This window comes from Fomitopsis serialis, assembly GCF_022376445.1.
Source record: "Fomitopsis serialis strain Sig1Antser10 chromosome Unknown B0H18scaffold_32, whole genome shotgun sequence".
Lineage (NCBI taxonomy): Eukaryota > Fungi > Basidiomycota > Agaricomycetes > Polyporales > Fomitopsidaceae > Fomitopsis > Fomitopsis serialis.
In genome coordinates this window covers 194,699-220,034 of record NW_025954992.1, presented here as the reverse complement: position 1 = coordinate 220,034, position 25,336 = coordinate 194,699, and the positions used below count along the sequence as shown (strand labels likewise).

Genomic DNA, 25,336 nt, shown 5'->3' with positions numbered 1-25,336 from the left:
CTACACCATGCATGCACCGTCTACGGGTGCATTCGATGTCTGTCGGGACGCAATAATCCTACACCAGTATCGGAGGCACGTCGGTGTCCCGCCATCATTCAGGGTACGCCGTTTGCTTGATGCTTTACATCAGTCTGACACTTGGCGAACTCATCGTATTCTGGAAGTTTCCCGATGGGCCGACCGGCAGGTTGCAGCGCGTCCAGGCTCAGTGACATTCCCATGTACTGAGACTGTAAGCGAGGAGAGCCGACGGAAACCGGGGTGAGCGGGTCAGTACATTTCTGATAACAGTGACATTCCTCAGTACTAATGTTTGTTTGAATAGTTCGCAATGTCGCACAAGAACCCGGCGCGCAAATGCCCACGCGAGCGCACCCTCGACCAGAAAGCGGGTACTACGACGCGAATGCAACAGTACAATGGTTTGGAAATGATTACAGGCTGCCGCTGCTGATGCGTAAGCCAATCGTCACGACGGAATACAGCTTTCAGTTCCGCCCAGGGTTGTAGTGGAGAATGCACGGCGGTATCCAAAGGATGAGTCTGTGAGTTTCCACGATGATTTACTCCGTTTTGGCTACTTACACATCAACTGGAAGTACACGCGGCAAACGGGATATGGCGGTATTCAGCTCTCCGCTTCCCGGAATGGCCGTCTCTGGAGCCGGGAGAACTTCCGCCACCTCGCAATGCACAGCCTCCGAATGTCACTGAAAATGCGGCCATGTAACCGTGTGGAATCGATCCGTACACGGCCTGTCAGCGCCAAGCCACTGTTGTCAAGAGACGACGCGTGGATCGAATGGCGACTCGGAGGCGCAGATCAACTCAGTACTACTCCTTCCAGTAGAAGAACGTTGCGAAGACACAATCCGCTGCACGTCCAAGTCCGTACTATGTCCCTCTCAATTCCTTCTCGGTACTGTATCACTCAGCTATGAGGCTTCAAGTTTCCCCAGCAACCGCTTGCTCATTGTCGATTCCGCAGGCCTTGTACGGCGGACGCAACATGCTGACTGACATTCCAGAAGACTCTGACCTTGGCACTGTGATTGTGGGTGATCGAGCGACGGCGCTCGATGACCCTTCGCTTCGAATCTCGCCACGGCTTGCTTCGTCTCGGTGGCTACAGGAGAGGGTCTCTTCTCCCCGGAACAATGTCTCGTCGCAAGCCATCCGCGCTCAGGGACATCACCCGCTCGGTTGGTAGCGGACTTCGGCTTGGGCCGTGAGCTGGCGAGCATTCACACGTCACTCCGGACTCGCACGATCTCGCGCAGAAGATAAAAGGAGGCGGTGGGAGAGCAGCAGAGGCATGGTCTTGTACCGCCTCTCCTGCTCGTCGTACGTCGCCGTCCAGTCCTCGAGGAGTCCGACGCTGTCAATGTTGTTGGTACCGCACGGTCGATGGTGCGTATGTTGTGTAGGCCGTACAGTCCTACGCTGATGTCACTCACAGCGACCGACGTGACAATGTAACCCAGACGCACACGTAGCTGCCGTCCTCAAAGTACGTACAACGTCGAACACACCGACGTCAGCTTGCCCAACTTCGGCACTGACCCGTATTCGTTGCGCGGCAGGGTGCGCGACTGGGATCCTGCTCGTGGCCAGCCAATCGAACTTCAAGGCTCGGAGAGGACGGGCACCATTCCCTTCATGAAATTCTGATGGACACCTACTGAGGATCTCGAGCGACTCTCTCGCCACGCCTTCATGTAGGTCGCGGTGTACTACATCGACGAGGGACTTGATGACATGACCTCTCAGGAACCGTTTGAGCATGGCTGACGGCCGACTACGAGGAATGTAGACAAAGGTAAGTGTGCGTACCAGTCGGAACGGGAGAAACACTGATCATATCATTGTGGATAACCATGTCTTTCATGCAGCTTATCCGTGACATCTGACTGCGGTAATGAGGTCTGTATCGTGGTCATCACAGTTCATCCTATAGCCCTCCCAAATTTTACAGTGATGCCCACGTGAAACACGTCGTCAGAGTGAGCGGAACTGATGTCGGTCGTCGGGGCAGTCGGACAGTAGGCGAGGTTGAAGAAACAAAGACAATCGTCGAGTTCTGACCCCGGCTTCCACGCGGGTGCTATCGGCCGTTCGATCGCAGGCTTCATGTCTGCGTTTGTTCCCTTGACCGGACACCGCGGAATGTCCTTCCGAGATGTACAGTGAGTCGCCAGAGCCACCATCACTCTCCGCAGCTTGATCAGTCTGTCGAACAGTCTCACACCTACGTGATGCCGTACCGCAGTCGGAACGAGTATTGGTATCGCGCGTGCGGCGTTGTCAGGTGGGTCGATCGCTCCATAGGATCTGCGGAACGGGTTCATATGCACATGTATACACTGTCGTCGCACATCTGGTGTATTCTCCCGCACAGTAGATAGTAAATCGATCGAGCCATTGATTGCCCGCGAGACGAGCTCACTCGCATTCATAGTCGTCTCTGCTCGCTAGCATCCCAATCATGTATTAGATACGCGGCTTGTTGTGAGCCGACCTAGCCATTACATTGTCCTGTCTACTAGATATATACCTGAATAGCACGAGATTCCCGCCCATCTACGTCTTCCGGGTGTAACAACCTCCTCTTCGTTGCGAGTACCACGTCCGTCGTTGCCGAGGATGCATGTGCGCATGACGAACGGCAGGCTACGAGCTCCTACCCTCAGCATGAGCAGACTGAGTTCGTCCGTTCGGCACAAGCCTACTGCCGAGAGACCCCTACACTGTCGTCGCACATCCATTCGTGCATCATTCTCGGCCTGTCGTAGCGAGTCGACCAAGCCATTACATCGTCTCGTCCGAGCGACGGCCGGGAGCCTTGTTGGACCACGTTCTCGTTCGCCGGACCCGGGATAACTGAAGTTTGAAGCCTGAGACTCGAGTCAGCACAAGCTGAAGCTGCTCCATCTGACTCACGGAATTAGCCTTCGCCTTCACGCCAACCACCCGTGGGCTGTGGAATCGCCTACGTGCGGCGGATAGAGCAGGTAAGAGATTTCGGGACTGTATCTGCTCGTACTGCGCCTGGCATGAGGGCACACCCGTATCAGACCAAGTCAATGAAACAGAAGATCGGCACACTTACTGGCGAAGAAGTATAGGCGGCCGTGCGTCGGAGCGGGTGCGAGGCCAGTAGAACTTGGAATGGTGTATCCCTGGCATGTGCGGCGCGTAGCAACTCGCTGCACAGGAGCTGCGCCGCCATGCAACGAGTACTGCAGAGCATGCGCGGTGAACTGACATCCGTTGACGATTCGCTCGTCCAGCACCCGGTGCGAGTAACACCATTCACCAAGCAAAAACGCTGTCGTCGCGGAAGCGGGAGGCGATGGTGAATCCTCTCGGAGCTGGATCGTATATCAAGACTCGATTTCGAGGAAAATCACTTCAAGTGACAGACCCGTCTCGGTGCAGTACAGCGTTCAGTGCAGAGATACGGGCACTCTGGTCCTGCCTGTCATAACGCCGCGAATCAACAGAGACCCTCGAAACACACCTGACGACTCACCACGAACATCGCACGACACAAGTCCGAATACACACCTTCACTCACTGCCCCCTCGGCTTCCCCCAACCACCTTCCAAAAGATCCGCAAGACCAAGGTCCTCGGCAACCACACGAGCACCTTATACAACGCCGCCGGCGGCGCGACCATCACGGCCCTATACGGCCCGACCGCCCAGCCCTCCCGCAGCGCCTCCCGCACGACGCTGCGCGCGAACTGCTCGCACGACATGCCGCGTACGCTCGCGCTCGCCAAGACGCGCGCGAGGATGGCGTCACGGTAGCCCGCCCAGAGGCTCTCGGGCAGGAGCGGCACGCGCGGCGCGCCGTTCGCGGAGATGAGGGAGCGCACGGCGCCCGGGGAGTAGTGCAGGACGTGCAGGCCGAGCGGGCGGAGCTCCATGGAGAGCGTCTGGGAGAAGGAGGCGACGGCGGCTTTGGAGGCGGAGTAGGGCCCGGACCAGGGCGTCGGGCTGGGAGAGGAAGTGAGTTGGGTGCGGAGGAGGAAAAGACGGAACGCACATCTCGCCGACGATGGAGCCTATGTTCACGATGAGCCCCCGCTTGCGCGCGGCCATGTGGGGCACGGCGGCTTTGCAGACGCGGATGATGGAGAGGGTGTTCGTGTCGAAGACGGCGGCGATGTCCTCGATCGAGTTGTCCAGCGTTGGGCCTACGCCATGTGTGCTCAGGATCACTTACGCCCCGAGCTGGACCGAATGCGCGTACGTACCGTGGCACATGGAGCCTGCGTTGTTGACGACGATGTCGATGCGCCCTTCGCGCTCGATGATGGTCGCGACGACCGCGTCTACGTTCGCGTCGTTGGTCACATCGAGGGCAAGGCGCCCGATGTCGGGGTGCAAGCCCTCCATGGCTTCAAGCCTACGCGCGGTGGCGTAGACATTGCATCCCTTCGCGGCGAACTCCTCGCATCTGTATTATTGCGATGACTTGTCAGTACCTAAACTGCTGAGGCACCATCTGTGAGGCGACACGTAGGGCGTCTGAACCGCTTTCGTCGTTCGGAACCTTGACCAACACCAGAACTGCAAAACACCAGAGAGGTCATATTGCACTGGAGTAGAAACGCCGCCACAGTCGTGTGTTCTGCTTTGGCAGACATGAGGCAGAGTCGAACCGCCATTTGCCGGTCAAGCAGAACCGCACTCTTACCGCCGTGCACAAGCATCTCGCTCGGAACTGAAGGTCTGTCTGGATGAAACGTACCACACGTCCACACACTGCGACGGAGACACTCACAGAGCGAAACCGATGCCTCCCCTGCTGCACCCTGTGACGAGGACGACCTTTGCGTTGTGAGACATGACGACAATCGAGACGCAGCACTGGCAGTCACCAGGCAGGCAAATAGATCAGGTAGAGTCGGCGGTGAGGTGAAGAAGAGGTGCGGATAGGAAGCAAGATGCTTCTGGGTGTGATTCGCGCGCACTTATGTACGCGATTGGAGCGGGCTGGTGGTCCGTCAGACCATTGAGCGCAGCAGGACAGCGGCGATCAAGGTGCGTCGCAGGATGGATGTTGCAGAACGTGTGGAGGATGTGAGAGGTCGAGCGGGCGACACGTGGGGAAGACGTGGTGTGTACGCGTTGTTTGTGCGCACGGCGAAGCGAAGCGGGAGCTGTGCGTGGCTTCGCAACTCATCTGTGTTCAAATCCCAACCCACGGGCCACGTCTGCTCGCATCCCCGATGGCCAGGAACGAAGCGTTTGCACATCGCTGACGCACACGCATCCCCGGCAACTCAGCGACGTGCGGTGACAGGTGGCAGGGAAGCGCGGCTGACGTCACGGCGCGTCGCACTCCGGTGGACGCGCCGTCCTCTGCCTGTGCAGAGTCTCGCGCACACTGTCCGAGCAGAATCGCAGAGATAGGCTCAGTTTCGGGACACAGAGGGAGTCGCAGGGCTGCCGGACACACAGGCACGCCGGGATCGCGGGACATGCACCCCGTTCCCGGACAGCACTCTGTCGACGCAGCTACCGCGTCCTTCGTACTCAAGCGTCGCATCGTACACTACTGGCTGCCTGTAAGTACCTCGTCCTACACTCGAACTACGCCATCCCGCTCTCCAGACTCCATCCCACCCCGGCCGTCCTCTCGACCGCCTGAATGTCAGTCGCTACGAACATGGAAACCCCTTCTCCCCGAGAGCAGTACATCCCGTTTGTCGTCTCCGTCTCGCCCAGAACACGATCCGCCGTGTCTCCGACCCCCCCGCGAACGCATTTCCCTCGATGCCTCACACATCGCCACCTCGCTTGATTTCGCCAACGATGGCAGACCCGTCGCTGGCCCCGTCGCATGACCGAACGGCAAGCCTGTCCACCGAGCTCCAGGACCACACGTCCGCCCCAAATCGGACGTCAATTCTGTCAACGAGCAGGAATCTGTCACGTGCGCGGGAGCTACTTCCACCGTCCGTGCACAACCTGCTTACCTTGCTTCGCTCACTCCAGGACACAGGCTCCCGTTCCATGCCCCGGTTGGACGGACAACCTCGCTGGCAGACCGCGTCCGAGAACGGGCACGGGGACGAGACGACTGCCACACGGACGCTGGCGGTACGCGACCAGAGTGTGGCGCGTCAAGTCCAGGAGTACGGCCTGTCAACGGAGATGATGGGTGCACGCGCTCGCCGGATTCCGACGGACCGAGCCGTCATCTACAGGCTGGAGGTGCACCGTCGATATTCCGGCGTGTGTGCGTCGACCAAGTCCACGACTCACTCGGGCTTGTCTTGCAAAACCGCAGCCTCGGACGAGTACTACGATGAGTGCAAGCCCCGGACATCGACGCACCGAACCCTCGTCTGCTAGCTGGACATAGTCTGCGAGCAGTCCGGCGGGAGGGCTGCGTTCCGGTGTGCTTGTCCCCCGGAGGGGAGACCACGCGTCGAGAGAACACGTCGCGCGAAGGACTAGCGTGTCCGCTCTAGGTACGTAGCCTCAGTGCGCATGGACTTGACGCTCCGGGTCTGGGAAAAAAAAAAGTGCGAAACCGCCGGGCGAGAATTACCGGCGGAGAAATAGACTGATGGCCACTTCTGCACTGGCTCGACGTGTCCGAGCGCGGGATGTCGTCTCTTGACTGTCCGGTGGTATGCGAAGCACGGCACGTCGTGTCGTCTCCAGGTGCGAGCCGTCCGGCGGAAGGTAGGCATCCGAGAGCGCTGTCCAGCGTAGGCCATGGAGACTCGAGTCTTGTCGCGGGCGTCGGGTGCTCTGTGTGTCGTAGACAATGAGACCGGGCGAACGCCAAAGATCGTTCACCCGCCTCAATGAGGCAGTCGGAGGTCATCTTGACGGTCCGTGCGAGCCGGCCCGTTGCGATCTTCCGCGATCATTCAGAGGCTTCCGCGAACGCAAGTTACCTGTCCGACCCGTTAGAGTGCTTCCGAATATGCCGCGAAGTGAATGCGGACTCACCGACTGGACCGTGATCGCGTGCAATCACCGCGTATCTGTCTGAACAGTAGTATCCATTCTTGTTCCGCCCCTCCAGAGTCCAACGACCACGCCAGTGCACGAGACCGACGTGTACGTTCCCAGCACGTCGGTACGAGTCCGGCGTGGAACATCGAATGTGCGTGTCGAGATGACGGATGCATGCTGAGAGGTAGGTTGTGAGTGTGATGAGCGAGTTGAATGTAGTGTCCGGGCTTACCAGCTGGGCCTGCAGTGCATGCAGGGGCAAAGTCTTTAGACTTGCCTAGCTGCTTCGTTGTATTGTTGGCCTTTGAGGTTACTTGCATCATCGCGCGGGGCCTTGGGTCTGTCAGAGAGCTTCACATACACGAGAGAGCCAGGAAACTACTGTTCAGTGGTTCTTGAGTGAGGGGATGAGATATGGCATGATGGGTATGAAGTGAGGACGAGACGGAAGAGTCCTCTGACAACTCCCATGAGAAAATAAAATATGGCATGTTCCGGATCCTGGCAAATTCCGAAACAATGTCTGATGGGCAGTGATTGGCTGCTACTCCAAAGTTCCGGTCTCACCAAGACTTCTCTTGACAGCGGATCAAGACGCTTACGCTCACAATGACTCATCATGTACTTGGGCTTCATCCTCACTGGCAGGTGTGTACACCCTCTGTCCGTGGCTTCTCAACTCAAGCATTGGGAACCTGGTCTGTACAAGACAGGTTGTACTTCAAACAGTGCCTGCTCTTGAGATAGAGCCTGTCCTGTACAGCACACATTCCCAGGGTGTTGGAACAAAATTCGGAGATCTGTTCATCTTCCTTGGCCCTTGGACGGAGCACACTATGAGAAGTCATCTCACAATGTGCATTGCCTCAAACACGTTTTTGCAGACACCTTCATCTACTCGAACAAGGAGATCTTCCTTTGGGAGATCATCTCGAACGCCTCCGATGCAACCCTCGTTTATGCGATCAACCGGCGGGCTGGAAGTCTGTCTCGATCATGCAGATTACCTCAGCATTCCTACAGCAAAAATGTTCAAGGCTTGCGGCGACTGCACGTATGAACTAGTGCATATGTCAGTACTCGCGCACGTACGATTGTTTACCTAGGATGAATGTGCGCGCGCAGAGCTGAGGATTGTGGCGAGGAGGAGGCACCTGCCAATCCGGGCTTCTACCGAGCGCCCAAGTCGCCGCGTCGCGTCGATCTGAATCTCGGGCTCTGGCGCCAGAGGCTTCGCTCTGACCGTCACTTGCGGGCAATTCTGTCTCGCTCTGCCGCCGTCCTCCCGCTTGCACGTCTTCGACAAATCACAATCAATTCTGATGTACGCGACGGAATCTACTACCAGCCGTCTGCATCACCGATAGGGTCCTCCGCAAGCTCACCCTGCGCTACCCGTCTGCCGCCCGCCTCCGCCTCAACTTCCTCGATCTCGGTGTCCATGCGCGCATCGACGGCTTCGTGAACATAGAGCGGCGTGATTGCGCCTCGGTGGCGGCAACGGCGCGGCTTCCCGGACGCCGTCAGCGGGTTTCTGTGGCTCTTGAGGTCGCACCGGCAGGCCCGCTGTCGAACGGTGCGCGGTTTGAGGTCGGCGATCTCGTCGGTGAACTGACGTGCATGAAGGTGAGGGTCCCCTTGCTCCAGAGCTGGAGCAGCTCCTCGACGGGACGGCGACCGCCCTTGAGATTGCTCAGGTTCGTGAAGGGAGTCGACGGCGGCCAGCCGACGAGTTTGTAGTGGAGCCGGCGCACGACGTGCTCCCAAAAGTCGTGCTCGTTGTAGCGCATACGCACGCGGGGATTCTTCGTGATCTTCCTGGAGACACGCAGGTCAGTCGCGCAAACGAATTGGCAGGGACTCGCACATACGCAGCCCTTCGGTAAGGACGGAGCGCAAGAGCCCCCTCCTCTCGGAGAGTGTGGAGGAATAACGAGGCTTTCGGCGAGACGAGTCGACTGGACAGACGAGAACGACGCGTCTAGCCATCGCGGATGTGCACGTATGGTGAGTGACCGAGCTTGCGAGTTTGGGCGAGGGTGAACGGGCCGTCTGTCCGTGCTGTTTTATACCCCGGTGCGCATATAGCTACTTTCGCAGCCCGGGCAGCTCCGCAGAGCCCGTTGCCGTAGAGCTCGGGAGAGCGTGGACAAGGGTCCAACCGGCGCGTCCTTGAGTCGGACGTCCCCCGATCAGCAGTGCGAGTCGTGAGCTTGCCGGTCTGACCAAGCCGACGGCTACTCTGTGCTCCCATTTGTTGGCAGGATGCCTTTTTTGAGCCTGCGCGAGTCCCGCCTGTCTTCGCCGCCTGTCCTGTCCACCGTCCCTCAGGCTTGCTGACAACACTAGGGCCGCTTGGGAAAGCTACGTCTTACCCCGCCGTAGCCTGTGCTGTACCCAGAGTCGGTGTAATTCGCGATTCAGCTCTGCACGACACCGTCTGTGAGCAGGCCCAGGAGCGAACCCTGACGCCGTGCAACCCTGATCGGTTGTACTCGTGCATGGTACTGTTCGGCGTCGGGCTGGCGTCGCCAGAGACAGCCGCGTCTCAGCCTCCGGGACTCGCGTGAGGCGAAGCAGGCAGGCAGCGGGCTGCAGACAAATTCACTGACGAAGCGGACAGGCTTCGATGGCCCGTGTAAGCGGTGGCGTCGTGTCTCAATTGTTTTCAGTTTAAGCAGCAGTAGCTCATTGTCGGGACTCGGAGCAGAATGTGTATGTCTACGGGGATGACTGTTTGTACGGCCACGTCAGACCGCCGACCTGCGACGCAGAGTGGTGGTCTAACCAGTCAACTTGACTTGGATGTGAGGGCCCATTCCTAGTGACGGAAGGGCTATCGACACTGAGGACGGCCGCAATGGGCGACGTACTGACGAAACGGGCAGAGCATCTCGTGTTACTCGGAATGGCCCTGGAGACAGACGGCGTCCTTGCTGTCGCTCGCCGGCTTTGCAGACAGACCGAGAAACCTACAGACTCGTTCTATTGCCCTACACCATGCATGCACCGTCTACGGGTGCATTCGATGTCTGTCGGGACGCAATAATCCCTACACCAGTATCGGAGGCACGTCGGTGTCCCGCCATCATTCAGGGTACGCCGTTTGCTTGATGCTTTACATCAGTCTGACACTTGGCGAACTCATCGTATTCTGGAAGTTTCCCGATGGGCCGACCGGCAGGTTGCAGCGCGTCCAGGCTCAGTGACATTCCCATGTACTGAGACTGTAAGCGAGGAGAGCCGACGGAAACCGGGGTGAGCGGGTCAGTACATTTCTGATAACAGTGACATTCCTCAGTACTAATGTTTGTTTGAATAGTTCGCAATGTCGCACAAGAACCCGGCGCGCAAATGCCCACGCGAGCGCACCCTCGACCAGAAAGCGGGTACTACGACGCGAATGCAACAGTACAATGGTTTGGAAATGATTACAGGCTGCCGCTGCTGATGCGTAAGCCAATCGTCACGACGGAATACAGCTTTCAGTTCCGCCCAGGGTTGTAGTGGAGAATGCACGGCGGTATCCAAAGGATGAGTCTGTGAGTTTCCACGATGATTTACTCCGTTTTGGCTACTTACACATCAACTGGAAGTACACGCGGCAAACGGGATATGGCGGTATTCAGCTCTCCGCTTCCCGGAATGGCCGTCTCTGGAGCCGGGAGAACTTCCGCCACCTCGCAATGCACAGCCTCCGAATGTCACTGAAAATGCGGCCATGTAACCGTGTGGAATCGATCCGTACACGGCCTGTCAGCGCCAAGCCACTGTTGTCAAGAGACGACGCGTGGATCGAATGGCGACTCGGAGGCGCAGATCAACTCAGTACTACTCCTTCCAGTAGAAGAACGTTGCGAAGACACAATCCGCTGCACGTCCAAGTCCGTACTATGTCCCTCTCAATTCCTTCTCGGTACTGTATCACTCAGCTATGAGGCTTCAAGTTTCCCCAGCAACCGCTTGCTCATTGTCGATTCCGCAGGCCTTGTACGGCGGACGCAACATGCTGACTGACATTCCAGAAGACTCTGACCTTGGCACTGTGATTGTGGGTGATCGAGCGACGGCGCTCGATGACCCTTCGCTTCGAATCTCGCCACGGCTTGCTTCGTCTCGGTGGCTACAGGAGAGGGTCTCTTCTCCCCGGAACAATGTCTCGTCGCAAGCCATCCGCGCTCAGGGACATCACCCGCTCGGTTGGTAGCGGACTTCGGCTTGGGCCGTGAGCTGGCGAGCATTCACACGTCACTCCGGACTCGCACGATCTCGCGCAGAAGATAAAAGGAGGCGGTGGGGAGAGCAGCAGAGGCATGGTCTTGTACCGCCTCTCCTGCTCGTCGTACGTCGCCGTCCAGTCCTCGAGGAGTCCGACGCTGTCAATGTTGTTGGTACCGCACGGTCGATGGTGCGTATGTTGTGTAGGCCGTACAGTCCTACGCTGATGTCACTCACAGCGACCGACGTGACAATGTAACCCAGACGCACACGTAGCTGCCGTCCTCAAAGTACGTACAACGTCGAACACACCGACGTCAGCTTGCCCAACTTCGGCACTGACCCGTATTCGTTGCGCGGCAGGGTGCGCGACTGGGATCCTGCTCGTGGCCAGCCAATCGAACTTCAAGGCTCGGAGAGGACGGGCACCATTCCCTTCATGAAATTCTGATGGACACCTACTGAGGATCTCGAGCGACTCTCTCGCCACGCCTTCATGTAGGTCGCGGTGTACTACATCGACGAGGGACTTGATGACATGACCTCTCAGGAACCGTTTGAGCATGGCTGACGGCCGACTACGAGGAATGTAGACAAAGGTAAGTGTGCGTACCAGTCGGAACGGGAGAAACACTGATCATATCATTGTGGATAACCATGTCTTTCATGCAGCTTATCCGTGACATCTGACTGCGGTAATGAGGTCTGTATCGTGGTCATCACAGTTCATCCTATAGCCCTCCCAAATTTTACAGTGATGCCCACGTGAAACACGTCGTCAGAGTGAGCGGAACTGATGTCGGTCGTCGGGGGCAGTCGGACAGTAGGCGAGGTTGAAGAAACAAAGACAATCGTCGAGTTCTGACCCCGGCTTCCACGCGGGTGCTATCGGCCGTTCGATCGCAGGCTTCATGTCTGCGTTTGTTCCCTTGACCGGACACCGCGGAATGTCCTTCCGAGATGTACAGTGAGTCGCCAGAGCCACCATCACTCTCCGCAGCTTGATCAGTCTGTCGAACAGTCTCACACCTACGTGATGCCGTACCGCAGTCGGAACGAGTATTGGTATCGCGCGTGCGGCGTTGTCAGGTGGGTCGATCGCTCCATAGGATCTGCGGAACGGGTTCATATGCACATGTATACACTGTCGTCGCACATCTGGTGTATTCTCCCGCACAGTAGATAGTAAATCGATCGAGCCATTGATTGCCCGCGAGACGAGCTCACTCGCATTCATAGTCGTCTCTGCTCGCTAGCATCCCAATCATGTATTAGATACGCGGCTTGTTGTGAGCCGACCTAGCCATTACATTGTCCTGTCTACTAGATATATACCTGAATAGCACGAGATTCCCGCCCATCTACGTCTTCCGGGTGTAACAACCTCCTCTTCGTTGCGAGTACCACGTCCGTCGTTGCCGAGGATGCATGTGCGCATGACGAACGGCAGGCTACGAGCTCCTACCCTCAGCATGAGCAGACTGAGTTCGTCCGTTCGGCACAAGCCTACTGCCGAGAGACCCCTACACTGTCGTCGCACATCCATTCGTGCATCATTCTCGGCCTGTCGTAGCGAGTCGACCAAGCCATTACATCGTCTCGTCCGAGCGACGGCCGGGAGCCTTGTTGGACCACGTTCTCGTTCGCCGGACCCGGGATAACTGAAGTTTGAAGCCTGAGACTCGAGTCAGCACAAGCTGAAGCTGCTCCATCTGACTCACGGAATTAGCCTTCGCCTTCACGCCAACCACCCGTGGGCTGTGGAATCGCCTACGTGCGGCGGATAGAGCAGGTAAGAGATTTCGGGACTGTATCTGCTCGTACTGCGCCTGGCATGAGGGCACACCCGTATCAGACCAAGTCAATGAAACAGAAGATCGGCACACTTACTGGCGAAGAAGTATAGGCGGCCGTGCGTCGGAGCGGGTGCGAGGCCAGTAGAACTTGGAATGGTGTATCCCTGGCATGTGCGGCGCGTAGCAACTCGCTGCACAGGAGCTGCGCCGCCATGCAACGAGTACTGCAGAGCATGCGCGGTGAACTGACATCCGTTGACGATTCGCTCGTCCAGCACCCGGTGCGAGTAACACCATTCACCAAGCAAAAACGCTGTCGTCGCGGAAGCGGGAGGCGATGGTGAATCCTCTCGGAGCTGGATCGTATATCAAGACTCGATTTCGAGGAAAATCACTTCAAGTGACAGACCCGTCTCGGTGCAGTACAGCGTTCAGTGCAGAGATACGGGCACTCTGGGTCCTGCCTGTCATAACGCCGCGAATCAACAGAGACCCTCGAAACACACCTGACGACTCACCACGAACATCGCACGACACAAGTCCGAATACACACCTTCACTCACTGCCCCCTCGGCTTCCCCCCAACCACCTTCCAAAAGATCCGCAAGACCAAGGTCCTCGGCAACCACACGAGCACCTTATACAACGCCGCCGGCGGCGCGACCATCACGGCCCTATACGGCCCGACCGCCCAGCCCTCCCGCAGCGCCTCCCGCACGACGCTGCGCGCGAACTGCTCGCACGACATGCCGCGTACGCTCGCGCTCGCCAAGACGCGCGCGAGGATGGCGTCACGGTAGCCCGCCCAGAGGCTCTCGGGCAGGAGCGGCACGCGCGGCGCGCCGTTCGCGGAGATGAGGGAGCGCACGGCGCCCGGGGAGTAGTGCAGGACGTGCAGGCCGAGCGGGCGGAGCTCCATGGAGAGCGTCTGGGAGAAGGAGGCGACGGCGGCTTTGGAGGCGGAGTAGGGCCCGGACCAGGGCGTCGGGCTGGGAGAGGAAGTGAGTTGGGTGCGGAGGAGGAAAAGACGGAACGCACATCTCGCCGACGATGGAGCCTATGTTCACGATGAGCCCCCGCTTGCGCGCGGCCATGTGGGGCACGGCGGCTTTGCAGACGCGGATGATGGAGAGGGTGTTCGTGTCGAAGACGGCGGCGATGTCCTCGATCGAGTTGTCCAGCGTTGGGCCTACGCCATGTGTGCTCAGGATCACTTACGCCCCGAGCTGGACCGAATGCGCGTACGTACCGTGGCACATGGAGCCTGCGTTGTTGACGACGATGTCGATGCGCCCTTCGCGCTCGATGATGGTCGCGACGACCGCGTCTACGTTCGCGTCGTTGGTCACATCGAGGGCAAGGCGCCCGATGTCGGGGTGCAAGCCCTCCATGGCTTCAAGCCTACGCGCGGTGGCGTAGACATTGCATCCCTTCGCGGCGAACTCCTCGCATCTGTATTATTGCGATGACTTGTCAGTACCTAAACTGCTGAGGCACCATCTGTGAGGCGACACGTAGGGCGTCTGAACCGCTTTCGTCGTTCGGAACCTTGACCAACACCAGAACTGCAAAACACCAGAGAGGTCATATTGCACTGGAGTAGAAACGCCGCCACAGTCGTGTGTTCTGCTTTGGCAGACATGAGGCAGAGTCGAACCGCCATTTGCCGGTCAAGCAGAACCGCACTCTTACCGCCGTGCACAAGCATCTCGCTCGGAACTGAAGGTCTGTCTGGATGAAACGTACCACACGTCCACACACTGCGACGGAGACACTCACAGAGCGAAACCGATGCCTCCCCTGCTGCACCCTGTGACGAGGACGACCTTTGCGTTGTGAGACATGACGACAATCGAGACGCAGCACTGGCAGTCACCAGGCAGGCAAATAGATCAGGTAGAGTCGGCGGTGAGGTGAAGAAGAGGTGCGGATAGGAAGCAAGATGCTTCTGGGTGTGATTCGCGCGCACTTATGTACGCGATTGGAGCGGGCTGGTGGTCCGTCAGACCATTGAGCGCAGCAGGACAGCGGCGATCAAGGTGCGTCGCAGGATGGATGTTGCAGAACGTGTGGAGGATGTGAGAGGTCGAGCGGGCGACACGTGGGGAAGACGTGGTGTGTACGCGTTGTTTGTGCGCACGGCGAAGCGAAGCGGGAGCTGTGCGTGGCTTCGCAACTCATCTGTGTTCAAATCCCAACCCACGGGCCACGTCTGCTCGCATCCCCTCGCCCCTCCCCCGCTGTGTGCATCCCAGAGCCGTTGCAAGAGTGCGCCACCGCGTCGCGCGCGTGTTTATCCGTTGCTGTTGCCGCCACACCCGCCTTTTTGCCATTCCGGCTCCGATCGTGTCCCTCGGCCAGGGGTCTCTTGCCTTGAGCGTTGTCTACGCGACTCCCACCCCTGCTCCATCCCCCACTCCGGAGTGATCTCACTCTTTCTTCACTCAGCACTTATATCTGCTCTCCAGCCCACCCTTCCTCCTCCACTTCGCCACGACCCACCTCCCGCCATGGCCACTTTCTACTCTTCTTTCTTCTCCTCCGGCCTCCTCGCCCCCATGCCCCACGAGATTTCCGGCTCGTCCCCAACAACACCCCGCGCGTCGCAGTCTAACCTCCCAGGCGCACTCCAGGTCGACACCACGCCGACTGCCAATGACTTTGCCCCTGCTCTGCGTTCCGCCAACGACATCCTGCCTTCGCGCCCGCGCTCCGACTCCCAGGGCAGCTCCCGACCCAGCCTTCGCAGGCGCCGCTCATCCATCACCGTCGGCGCGTCGCCAGTGACCCCCATGAAGAGCAACGCCGCCCCTCGTGGAGCGCGCAATTCCTTCATGGCTGCCCGTGCCCGCTCTGGGAGCGAGTCCCGTTCCCAGGATAACACAGAAGGCACCACCGCCGCAGGGCGCATGCGCAGCGGCAGTCTCGGTGGCCAGATGATTCGGTGAGTCCCCTAGTGTGGCCCTCCTCCGAACCTACCTGAACCGTCTTGCCTCCCCTCGCAGCAACGCCCGCCGCATGTCCCGCAAGCCCGCGCCCCCGCTACCAGCGCCTGCGCCGACCGCGCCCCTCCCCGCGCCCCCGTCGCCCCTCACGCCGCGGTCCGCCGCGCTGCCCCTCCCGATCCCTATCATCTCGACGACGCAACCGCCGTCCACGCCCCGGCGCCCGCTCGCGCGCCGCGCGCAGACCACAGACAACGCGTTGTTCCTCTCGCCGTACATGACCCCCGCGGAGGAAGAGGCCGGCATGAACTTCGGCTTGGGCGCAGGCGATGCGGGTGTGCCGAGCAGCCCGGTGTATAGCGAGCCGGCGGTGTGCGAGCGGCTAGGTATGCAGGTCGACTATCCGAGCCCAGTGGACGGACCCGGCTTCGTGTGGGAGAGGCCGGACGAGGCGATGAAGGAGAACTGACGCGATGTGCTGATACGAAAAAATGATGTACAAGAATATCGTGCGTACCCCCTTCTGTCTTGCACTCATTGCGGTGCTGACGTCCGTGTTCTCGTGCTCGTGCAGTTGAAGGCGACCCCCGCCGGCGTAAATATGTGTACGAAGCCCGACATAATCCCCTACTATACGGCGCGCGCTGCTCAGACGCGTAATGCCTTCTTGCAAGACCCAAGAACCCCGAACCGCATTCCACGTCTTTGGCACCCCGCACCCCGCTTCCGCAGCCCGCAATCATCCCCTCATCGCCACATCCCTTCCCCCTCCCCCTCCCTATCCCCCACCCCCAACACATCTTGCACATATTTCGTTCCGCTGCTCCATCTTTAATGTTAATGCGCCCCCGACGCAGGTCCACGTCGGGGCTTCCCTTTCTCCTTCCTCTTTTCCCTGGTGCTTAGTGATGACGACGATCATGGACTAGACTGGCTGTTGCTGACGCTCCGGGCACGGCGTGCTTCGCGCATACGTAGGCGTTGCGTGCGTGGCTGATGTACAAGCGTATACGTAGTCCGGCGGTGCGGCGGCGGGGGTGGTGCGCGCGGCGCGCGTGCCGGGCTCTCGTCGTCCCGCTGCTGGTTGTGACAGAAGAAAATGTGTGTTTTGTTTGAGGGGTGGGTGTGCGATGCTGTGGCAGTGGTTGACGGTGCATGTGCGGTGAGTTCGGTTTGTGGACGTTGGGATCGTCGCTGCTCTTTCGACTGATGATGATGCACGTTGCTCCATGGTCCTCTCTGACATACCTAGAAACTGGTCTCGTCCGGATTCCCAGCCAGTCGAGACAAGATCACTAGGCTCCAGGCCTGGACAGCGGCGCCGTGGCTCTATCTATGCGCACAGACTCAACTTGGAATGCGGCGTGCCCTAGTATGTGTTCATAGAACAATGCGAGGCTCTAAGCCTCTGCAAGGCGCTGATGTTCCTAATAACGCGTGCTAGATTGTGACACACACTACCTTTGTTCGGTTCGGCAGCTATGCGAGCCTCGTGCTGTCGCCCTATAAAGCCCGTGCCCACTGTCTTACGGCAAGTTATTTGCGTGTACCACAGCATCGATTCCCAGGTGCGAGTGGCTCATGATGAACAAGCTTCCATTGTCAGGCAGCGGTGCGTAACAGTGATTAGTATCTGACACAATCGGCTCATTCTCACAGCCTGAACACGCAGAGATAGAAGAATTTTTCGCCCGAGCCTCCGAAGAGGACGCGTATGATCTTCTCTGCAACTCAATCCCGACGCACCACAATGCGTATGACGAAGAGCAAGAGGCTGCTCGGCCCTTCCTACCTCTAGGCACGCCCCCCGAGGCCACCCTCGGACTCCACCCCTCCGCCTTGGTCGAGACCGTGGACAGGAAGCTGAAAGAGCTCAATGACCAGCGACTCGCCATCTCGCGATCCATCTGCGAATACAAACGGCTGCGCAACTCCGCCGCGCGGGTATCCGCCTCCCGCAAGAGCTGCTCGTCAAGGTCTTCCTTTATGCGCCCGAGCGCATCCTCGCCGTCAGCCAGGTCTCCGCGGAGTGGCGCGCGCGAGCGCGCGCCACTCCGCGCCTGTGGACGGACATCCCGCTCCGGCAGCGCCAGCTCGCGGAGCTGTTCCTCGCGCGGTCTGGCGACGCGTGTGTGCGCTACCAGATCAGAGAGCTCGCTCTGTCGGCGGCCTATCCTCGACTGGAGGATCTGCAGCGCGTGCTGTTGTTGGGGCGCCTGAAGAGTCTGCATGTAGAGCTGGGGGACGTGCGGGAGCTGCAGCTTTTGCTCGAGGCCCTTGGGGGGCCTGCGCCGCATCTGGAAGAGATACAGCTCCGGTTCACTGAACCCGATCTCAGTTGGCTTATGGGTCCCGCTGACACCCTCAGCAGACCCACGCTCTTCGACGACGTGACGCCAAGACTGCGAGTGCTTGTGCTGGATTCTATCGATGTCTATTGGACGTCTGGCGTCTTCGCTAACCTCACCAAGTTGGACGTCGGTCGCCAGCTGCGCCACTTGCACCCCGATGTGGACGACTTTCTTGATATCCTCGAAAGATGTCCGCTCCTGGAACAACTGTCGTACCGCTGTTGGATCCCCAACTTCAACATTGATCGACTCCAACCATACTCAGGCCCTGCGCCGAGGCGACGACAATCGCGCTGTGGAAGCTCGATAGTCTTACCTTCGAATATCTGCCTTCCAAATGGACAGCCTTCGTGCTGGGCAACCTGGAGGCTCCTGCTTGCACATACATGAAGATCGCTCGTGCCACGAAAGTGGACATGTCGATTTTCCTCTCGATATGCTGCCCCCGGACACGAGTCGCATCCCAGCGCTTTCGAACATCCGTTCACTCGACATCGAACCCGCTCTCCCCCATCAGCTCAATCTCCATCTCGGCCCGAACGCGTTCAAGGGATGGATCTGGTCCAGGCCCTTGTCATGCACCTTGAGGTTGCTCGGCTGTGACTTCGTGTCGTTCGTGTATCGAGACGTATTCCAGAAGCTCGACATACGACGACTGGAGTCGCTGACGATTCGTGATCTGGAAGTGATCTGGACAACTGCGGAATCGAGCCGCATATCTGGCCGCTCTACCTGCGCATGGCCAAGAATCTTCGGTATCTGCGCCTGATCGACGTCTCCTCGCCCGATATACTCACCGCCCTACGCACTGCACCGTCCTGGGACGATGACGTGTTCTGTCCATGCCTGAGTGAGCTGGCTCTCGTAGGAGGGTCGGGTGGGGATGGGTTAGTGCCCGAGCTTGAGGCGTACTTACACTACCTTTCTAAGGAAGGGAGAGCGTTGACGACAGTGACATTGGTTGGTGCATTTTCTGACGAAGCTGTTCATCGGCTGGCGTCCATAGGTCCTGAGATCGATATGTGGCCTTCTGCTGGCAAGATCATCGTGTCATAGCCGTACTCTGGCACGTACCAGTAGTGCTTACGGGTTGGTACCTTGTATGTAGCTACTATGACACTCATTCTACGAGTGTCTGACTCAGACGTCTCTGGTGCATGACATATATATCCACAGGATTCATGTTGCCTCATTGGTCAGAGCGCAACTGTCACCTTTCCTCCTCAACGTACTCCGTTGGCTACTCGTCGCAATCCCGGCAACGTGGACCAACAGCTGGCTCAACGGTTACATCCAGAACAAGTTACTTTGTGACGAGATCTTACATAATTCTGGAGCGGGCTCTCTAGACGTGATGGTTACGTAAGCATAAACAGAACTCGCAACTTGAATGTTTGAACCTTGCTTCAACCTCACTATAAGTCCAGCTCCATATGCGTCCGACGACTCGGAGGCCGTACTGTATATGTAGTCTTTGAACTGCCTGCCATCTACCGCCAGCACGTCGGTGCTGCTAGAGACTCAGACTGAAGTACTATTCTGTCAAGGCCTGCCATCGAGGTGTGTCTTGGGTGTGTGCTATTGATTTCAGTCGCTCGCAACCTGACGTAACCTGCGAACTTGTAGACACGTTCAAGTTCAGGCTATCCCTCCCTACCGCTACGCACCGTTACAAATTCTGCGTCCACTTGCCTCACTACATCATAGACCATGAGCCACTACTCCACGTATGATGAAGCGAGAGAAGTGACAAGGCCATTCCTACCACTCACCCCGCCTCCCGAGGCGACTCTCGGGCTCGATACCTCCGCCCTGCTCGAGTCTGTTGACAGCAAGCTCAACAAACTGATCGACGAGCGGTTTCACATCTCGCGACAGATATGCGCGCTGAAACGGTTGCGCAACACGGCCGCGCTCGTCCACCGTCTCCCTCTGGAGATGCTCGTCGAGATCTTCTTGCTTATGACGGAGGGCGGATCGAAACACAGATCCGTTCTCGTCGTGAGCCACGTTTGCGCCCACTGGCGCGCCCTCGCGCTCGACTCATCGTGCCTCTGGACACACATACCGGTTCAGCATTGCAATCTCGCCAAGCTGTTTCTCGCACGCTCGAAGAATCTGTGCGTGAAGTACTCGATAGACGAGTTACCCACTCTGGCCATGAGCCAGGCGAGGTCGCACAATCTACCATTATTACCGCTGGATCGATTGCAGAGCTTGCGTGTTTTCATTCGGGCGCCGGTGAACATGGACATCTTCAACCTTGTGGCTCTCACGGGGCGGGCCCCGAACCTGGAAGATCTCGATTTGCAGACCAAGCGGGGATCGTCAGCGTACGGGCTGCTGGAGGAGCTAGGACATGCGCTCTTCGCCGACACCACGCCCAAGCTTCGTACCGTCGCACTGTCCAACCTTCACGTCAATTGGAGGTCTTGTATCTTCAACAACCTCACTCGGCTGAGAGTGGTTGACGAGTACCGCCTCATTCCACCGCTAGAGGTGTTTCTTGACGTCCTAGAGAGGTGCCCTCACTTGGAACAACTGGTGTACCACGTCGACTCGGCCGTGAGGAGGCCAGATCTAGAGCGTGCGCCCACCCGTTCGCGACCAGTGACGCTCTCGCGACTCCAGGAGCTTGACCTGATGCGCCAGCCTTCCAAATGGGTGGCAACTCTGCTGGACAACCTGGACATTACGGTTACCCATGCATGCGTGCAACTCACTGCGTCCGTCGAAGAGGATCAAGCCGAAAGGCCCGAGTTGTCTCTTGACATGCTCCCTCCGGACATAAGCCACATCATGACGCCGTCATCCATCCTTTCACTCGAGATCACCCACGAGATCGATGATTTCAGGCTCACTCTCCTTCCGGCCCTTTCTGACTGTTGGACGAACTCAATGGGCATTATTGGCATATTGTTGCAGGTTGCCTGCACCCAGACTTCGTACCCCTCGTATATCGGGCTGTGTTTCAAAAACTCGACACCACACGGCTCGAGGAGTTGATCATTGGAGATCCAAGCCACGAGTTTGAATATTTCATGCTGCCTGCAGACTGGTCGTTTTGCCTTCAACGCGCGAAGAACCTCCGCCAGCTTCATCTGGCTGACATCGCCCCTGAAGCAACCACTCGCATACTCTCGTTGTTATTCATGCCGGCGATAGACATTCACGATGATGGCGACATCATTTGTCCACAGCTGTCGACACTGGCAATCCATGCGGCTTTTATAAATGACGATGAAAAAATCACAATCGAACGGGTGTTGGCGGCTTGCATGCGACGAGCCTCCAATCAACAAATACCTCTGAAAATGGTGAGGCTGGAGGGCATAGAATGGCCGCATCAGTCCCTTGAAGGTTACAGTGGACATGCCCTGCTGTATTCGAGTGCCCGTGATTGTCCGCCTGGATACTGGGGGGAATACGCCGGAGCGCCGCCGAGTATGGACTGTAATACTGTATGCTTTTCAATATTCGCCAATTTCTTTTGCCATTCGTTACACTACGACCTCGGACCACGCCATCAGATACGACCCTGTGCAGAACCTGACTCTTTTTGCCCAACAATCACTACATAGACGTTATGCGTACACCCTGCCATACTACCCTCGAACCGGACGCGGGTCTGGGTGGCGCGACTAAACGCCCACACTTATCGCGGTTAAGTGAGACAATAAATATAAATGCTGAGTTCATCATCATCATCATCATTACAGGTACATATGCGTTCTCGACAACTCAGTCACTCGGAGGACGTACTGTATGTGTAGTCTTTGGACTGTGCCATCTGCCGCCAGCACGTCTATTAGCCTTGACTCGCATGTTCTGACGGTGGACACGAGTGGATCAGTCAAGCTGCCAAAGACTCAGACTGAAGAAGTCCTGCGAGGTGTGTCCTAATCTCAGTCATTGGCAATCTCTCAATGACGCGATCTGAGCACTTGTAGAAACGTTCACCTGCAGGCTGCAAGCCATCCCGCCCCGCTGCTACGCACCACTCTTAGGTTTTGCGTTCACTTGCCTCACTGGCAATACAACATAGACCATGAGCCACTACTCCGCGTATGATGAAGCTAGAGAAGCGGCAAGGCCATTCCTACCCCTCACCCCGCCTCCCGAGGCGACTCTCGGGCTCAATACCTCCGCTCTGCTCGAGTCTGTGGACAGCAAGCTCAACGAACTCACCGACGAGCGGTACCACATCTCGCGACGGATATGTACCCTGAAGCGCTTGCGCAACTCGGTCGCGCTCGTTCACCGTCTTCCCCCGGAGATGCTCATCGAGATCTTCCTACTCGTGACAGAAGACAAGTCACAGCTAGAGCACGAGCACAAACCCGTCCTCGATATGACCCACGTCTGCGCGCACTGGCGCACCGTCGCGCTCGCCGCGTCACGCCTCTGGACGCACATCCCCTTTCTGCCTCTCGACCTCGCCAAGCTGTTCCTGGCACGCTCCAAAAATATGTGCGTGAAGTACTGGATTTACGAGTTACCCGCGCTATCCTTCGAACGGGCGAAATTACGGGACCGACTACCACTCCAGCGGTTGCAGAGTTTGCGTGTCTCTCTGTTGGAGCCGGACGACATGGAAGACTTCCTTGATGTGCTCACGGAGCCTGCACCGAACCTCACAGTTCTCTGCCTACAGCCAGGGGACGGACCGTTCCCGGACCCGGACAATAGGCTAGAGGACGTCACAAGGGACACGCTCTTCGCCGACGCTACCCCCAAGATTCGGACCGTAGAACTCACCAGCTTCAACATCCATTGGACGTCTGGGATCTTCAACAACCTCACCCAGCTGAAGCTTCGTGATCAGGACGGTCGCGTCCCACCGCCGGATGTGTTTCTGGACGTCTTAGAAAGGTGCCCTCACTTGGAACAATTGATGTACTGCTGCAGCTTGCTCAAGCTGGCGCGAAGAATTTCGGAACATCCGTCCGCGCGTCCGCGGCTTGTAACGCTCTCGCGACTCCGAGATTTGCACTTGGTGTACCAGCCTTCCAATTGGATGGCAACTCTGCTGGCCAGCCTGGACCTCACGGCCACCCATGCCCACGTGCACCTCGCTACCATCGTCGAGCGCGGTCGTGACGACTTATCTCTTGACATGCTCCCTCCGGACACGAGCCGCTTGATGCCGCTGCCGTGCATCCGTTCACTCGACCTTACCCATGATGTCGAGGAATTCCGGCTCACTCTCCGTCCAGACCTCTCCGAAAGTTGGTCGGGGTCAGTGGGCACCGTTGACGTGGCCGTACAGGGCGGTCGTCCGGACCTCTTATACCTCCCATATCGGACTGCGTTCGAGAACCTCGACGTCTCGCGGCTCGAGGAGTTGACTCTTGAAGATCAAAGCTGCGAGTTCGGGACCATGCCGCATGCAGACTGGTCGTTCTGCCTTCATTCTACGAAGAACCTCCGTCTGCTCCGTCTGATCAACATGTCTCCCGAAGCGCTAGCGGTGATACTGTCCTTGTTGTTCACGCCGGCGACAGGCGGTCACGACGACGGCGACGTGAATTGTCCACAGCTATCAACGCTGGACCTCATCGGGGTGTATCACAACCTTGAAACCAAACGGTTATTGGTAGCTTGCATGCGGCAAGCCTCCAGTCGACAAATACCGTTGAAGACAGTGAAGCTGGTAGGAATAGGATGGCCGCCTCAGCTCCTCAAAGGGTTGCAGTGGGAAGGTCCTGTCACATACGAGTGCATGTAAGCATCCGCCTGGGCGCTGGGGTATGTTATCATTTAGATTTGACACAATGACTACCTGGGTAGGACTGTTGTTACATGGGTGTTCGCAACCACCATTGCATTTGCTTTCACCTCTTCCTGAAAGTGACGACCAAGGTTCCATAAGGATACTCGAAGATACCCTGACTCTCGTCTGTCCACTTCTTGCCCTCTCCCTTGCGCAGGATCTCGTCGATGTCCTGCACAACCTTCTCCTTCTCGTCCGGAGGCAGAACAGCTATGTAGCTTTTGCTTAACGCGCGGTTGATGACGATGTCGCGCGAGCCCGGGAGGGCGTACGTCCAGGTCTGCTCCTCGTGCGGCTGGAAGAGGGACGTGTAGGATGGCGTCGAGAAGAGGGCGCGCCAGAGGTTCAGGCGGAACTGGGGCGTGCCAGACTCGTGCCTCTCGATGCGGTCGCGCAGCTGGGCGACCCACGCTGCGCCGTCGCGATCCTCCAGGTTCCAGATGAGCGCGACTACGCCGCCCGGCTTGAGCACCCTCGCGAACTCCTTTGCCGCCTTGTCGTAGTCGGGGCACCAGTGGAAGGCCTGCGCGACGATGATCGCGTCGGCGGACGCATCGGGTGCGCCGGTGCTGTCGAACGTGCCTTCGCTGACTGTGATACGCTCGTCCTTGACCGAAGACGTGAAGACCTCGCGCATGCCCGCGCTGGGTTCGACTGCTCTGAGGGCCTGGATAGAAGTGGAGAAGGCCGGGTGTGCAAGGAAGGCACGGGTGAAGATACCGGTGCCCGCGCCGATCTCAATGACGTTGAGAGATTGAGCACTGGCAATAGCATCTCGGATGTGCGAGATCGCGGCAGGCTGGTAGGAAGGCCGGGCACTGGCACATCCGAGGACGTGTTCAATGTGTGACACACCTGATGCGTGTTCTGGAGACCCACCGATCGTAGAGCTCATTCGTTCCGGATCCAAAGCCCTCCTGGGCCATCTTATGCACCGTAGCCATACTGCGACAGGCCCTGGCGGAGACGGGGGAAGGGATGGAGATGGCACGAGAGAGGCAGGAAGACGAGGGTCTTATAGCACGCAGAGCTCCGGGAAATCGAGCCATTCTATCCTCCTCCTATCGGCCTAGTCGCAGGTGCGTCGATGGATACGCAAGCACGTCGTGTCTCCTGACCATTGCGATTTCCTGACTGACTCGAGTGGTGGATGGTGAGAGTGCGAGCGCGGTGCCGACCACGGCAGCTAGCTCGATAAGATGGGTTTAATTATAGAGTGCGTGATAACCCCTTGTCTGATAAGATGGCCGTGTTTTGGTGTTCCGG

General features: G+C 58.1%; 8 protein-coding genes across 8 annotated transcripts; 4 read left to right on the top strand and 4 right to left on the bottom strand.

The window, feature by feature from the left end:
• Positions 1–2,315: 2,315 nt before the first annotated feature.
• Positions 2,316–3,466, bottom strand: B0H18DRAFT_352991 (uncharacterized protein). Its single transcript, XM_048037711.1, has 3 exons — positions 3,113–3,466; positions 2,944–3,051; positions 2,316–2,897 (listed from the first exon to the last, which is right to left on the bottom strand). The coding sequence occupies exons 1-3, from the start codon at positions 3,251–3,253 to the stop codon at positions 2,529–2,531; spliced, it is 618 nt and encodes a 205-aa protein (XP_047893539.1). The 5' UTR covers positions 3,254–3,466; the 3' UTR covers positions 2,316–2,528.
• Positions 3,467–8,207: 4,741 nt separating this feature from the next.
• B0H18DRAFT_1006863 (uncharacterized protein) lies at positions 8,208–9,081 on the bottom strand. Its single transcript, XM_048028691.1, has 2 exons — positions 8,604–9,081; positions 8,208–8,553 (listed from the first exon to the last, which is right to left on the bottom strand). The coding sequence occupies exons 1-2, from the start codon at positions 8,775–8,777 to the stop codon at positions 8,329–8,331; spliced, it is 399 nt and encodes a 132-aa protein (XP_047893538.1). The 5' UTR covers positions 8,778–9,081; the 3' UTR covers positions 8,208–8,328.
• Positions 9,082–12,451: 3,370 nt separating this feature from the next.
• On the bottom strand, positions 12,452–13,344 carry B0H18DRAFT_352878 (uncharacterized protein). The gene is made up of 3 exons (XM_048037710.1): positions 13,096–13,344; positions 12,927–13,034; positions 12,452–12,880 (listed from the first exon to the last, which is right to left on the bottom strand). Exons 1-3 carry the CDS (start codon positions 13,234–13,236, stop codon positions 12,512–12,514), a joined length of 618 nt encoding a protein of 205 aa, XP_047893537.1. The 5' UTR covers positions 13,237–13,344; the 3' UTR covers positions 12,452–12,511.
• Positions 13,345–15,511: 2,167 nt separating this feature from the next.
• On the top strand, positions 15,512–16,415 carry B0H18DRAFT_1119081 (uncharacterized protein; the record flags this gene model as incomplete). The annotated part of the gene is made up of 2 exons (XM_048033898.1): positions 15,512–15,945; positions 16,007–16,415. 2 exons carry the CDS (start codon positions 15,512–15,514, stop codon positions 16,413–16,415), a joined length of 843 nt encoding a protein of 280 aa, XP_047893536.1.
• Positions 16,416–17,197: 782 nt separating this feature from the next.
• Positions 17,198–19,502, top strand: B0H18DRAFT_1006841 (uncharacterized protein). Its single transcript, XM_048028690.1, has 5 exons — positions 17,198–17,318; positions 17,391–17,558; positions 17,619–17,890; positions 17,911–18,592; positions 18,690–19,502. Exons 2-5 carry the CDS (start codon positions 17,528–17,530, stop codon positions 19,064–19,066), a joined length of 1,362 nt encoding a protein of 453 aa, XP_047893535.1. The 5' UTR covers positions 17,198–17,318; positions 17,391–17,527; the 3' UTR covers positions 19,067–19,502.
• Positions 19,503–19,713: 211 nt separating this feature from the next.
• On the top strand, positions 19,714–21,991 carry B0H18DRAFT_1006838 (uncharacterized protein). The gene is made up of 4 exons (XM_048028689.1): positions 19,714–19,868; positions 19,924–21,181; positions 21,223–21,657; positions 21,689–21,991. Exons 2-4 carry the CDS (start codon positions 20,008–20,010, stop codon positions 21,940–21,942), a joined length of 1,863 nt encoding a protein of 620 aa, XP_047893534.1. The 5' UTR covers positions 19,714–19,868; positions 19,924–20,007; the 3' UTR covers positions 21,943–21,991.
• A 354-nt stretch (positions 21,992–22,345) lies between these two features.
• On the top strand, positions 22,346–23,264 carry B0H18DRAFT_954837 (uncharacterized protein; the record flags this gene model as incomplete). Its single annotated transcript, XM_048042294.1, has 2 exons — positions 22,346–23,169; positions 23,216–23,264. The coding sequence occupies 2 exons, from the start codon at positions 22,346–22,348 to the stop codon at positions 23,262–23,264; spliced, it is 873 nt and encodes a 290-aa protein (XP_047893533.1).
• Positions 23,265–24,035: 771 nt separating this feature from the next.
• On the bottom strand, positions 24,036–25,315 carry B0H18DRAFT_1006832 (S-adenosyl-L-methionine-dependent methyltransferase). The gene is made up of 2 exons (XM_048028688.1): positions 24,950–25,315; positions 24,036–24,888 (listed from the first exon to the last, which is right to left on the bottom strand). Exons 1-2 carry the CDS (start codon positions 25,117–25,119, stop codon positions 24,132–24,134), a joined length of 927 nt encoding a protein of 308 aa, XP_047893532.1. The 5' UTR covers positions 25,120–25,315; the 3' UTR covers positions 24,036–24,131.
• Between the last annotated feature and the right edge of the window lie 21 nt (positions 25,316–25,336).

Excerpts from the sequence above, each read along its gene's own strand:
- B0H18DRAFT_1006838 (XM_048028689.1), top strand. The coding sequence starts at position 20,008 with ATGAGCCACTACTCCACGTATGATGAAGCGAGAGAAGTGACAAGGCCA. Across the intron at positions 21,182-21,222 it reads CCTTCCGGCCCTTTCTGACT|GTTGCCTGCACCCAGACTTC; the intron begins GTTGGACGAACT and ends ATATTGTTGCAG. Across the intron at positions 21,658-21,688 it reads GCCGCATCAGTCCCTTGAAG|TGCCCGTGATTGTCCGCCTG; the intron begins GTTACAGTGGAC and ends GCTGTATTCGAG.
- B0H18DRAFT_1006841 (XM_048028690.1), top strand. The coding sequence starts at position 17,528 with ATGATGAACAAGCTTCCATTGTCAGGCAGCG. Across the intron at positions 17,559-17,618 it reads GCTTCCATTGTCAGGCAGCG|AGATAGAAGAATTTTTCGCC; the intron begins GTGCGTAACAGT and ends CTGAACACGCAG. Across the intron at positions 18,593-18,689 it reads GAGGCGACGACAATCGCGCT|ATCGCTCGTGCCACGAAAGT; the intron begins GTGGAAGCTCGA and ends ACATACATGAAG.
- B0H18DRAFT_1006863 (XM_048028691.1), bottom strand. The coding sequence starts at position 8,777 with ATGCGCTACAACGAGCACGACTTTTGGGAGCACGTCGTGCGCCGGCTC. Across the intron at positions 8,554-8,603 it reads GGACCCTCACCTTCATGCAC|CGGGCCTGCCGGTGCGACCT; the intron begins GTCAGTTCACCG and ends ACCGTTCGACAG.
- B0H18DRAFT_1006832 (XM_048028688.1), bottom strand. The coding sequence starts at position 25,119 with ATGGCTCGATTTCCCGGAGCTCTGCGTGCTATAAGACCCTCGTCTTCC. Across the intron at positions 24,889-24,949 it reads ACGAATGAGCTCTACGATCG|TGCCCGGCCTTCCTACCAGC; the intron begins GTGGGTCTCCAG and ends CGGATGTGCCAG.
- B0H18DRAFT_352878 (XM_048037710.1), bottom strand. The coding sequence starts at position 13,236 with ATGCTCTGCAGTACTCGTTGCATGGCGGCGCAGCTCCTGTGCAGCGAG. Across the intron at positions 13,035-13,095 it reads CCGCCTATACTTCTTCGCCA|GCGCAGTACGAGCAGATACA; the intron begins GTAAGTGTGCCG and ends CCCTCATGCCAG. Across the intron at positions 12,881-12,926 it reads TGAAGGCGAAGGCTAATTCC|GCTTCAAACTTCAGTTATCC; the intron begins GTGAGTCAGATG and ends CTCGAGTCTCAG.
- B0H18DRAFT_352991 (XM_048037711.1), bottom strand. The coding sequence starts at position 3,253 with ATGCTCTGCAGTACTCGTTGCATGGCGGCGCAGCTCCTGTGCAGCGAG. Across the intron at positions 3,052-3,112 it reads CCGCCTATACTTCTTCGCCA|GCGCAGTACGAGCAGATACA; the intron begins GTAAGTGTGCCG and ends CCCTCATGCCAG. Across the intron at positions 2,898-2,943 it reads TGAAGGCGAAGGCTAATTCC|GCTTCAAACTTCAGTTATCC; the intron begins GTGAGTCAGATG and ends CTCGAGTCTCAG.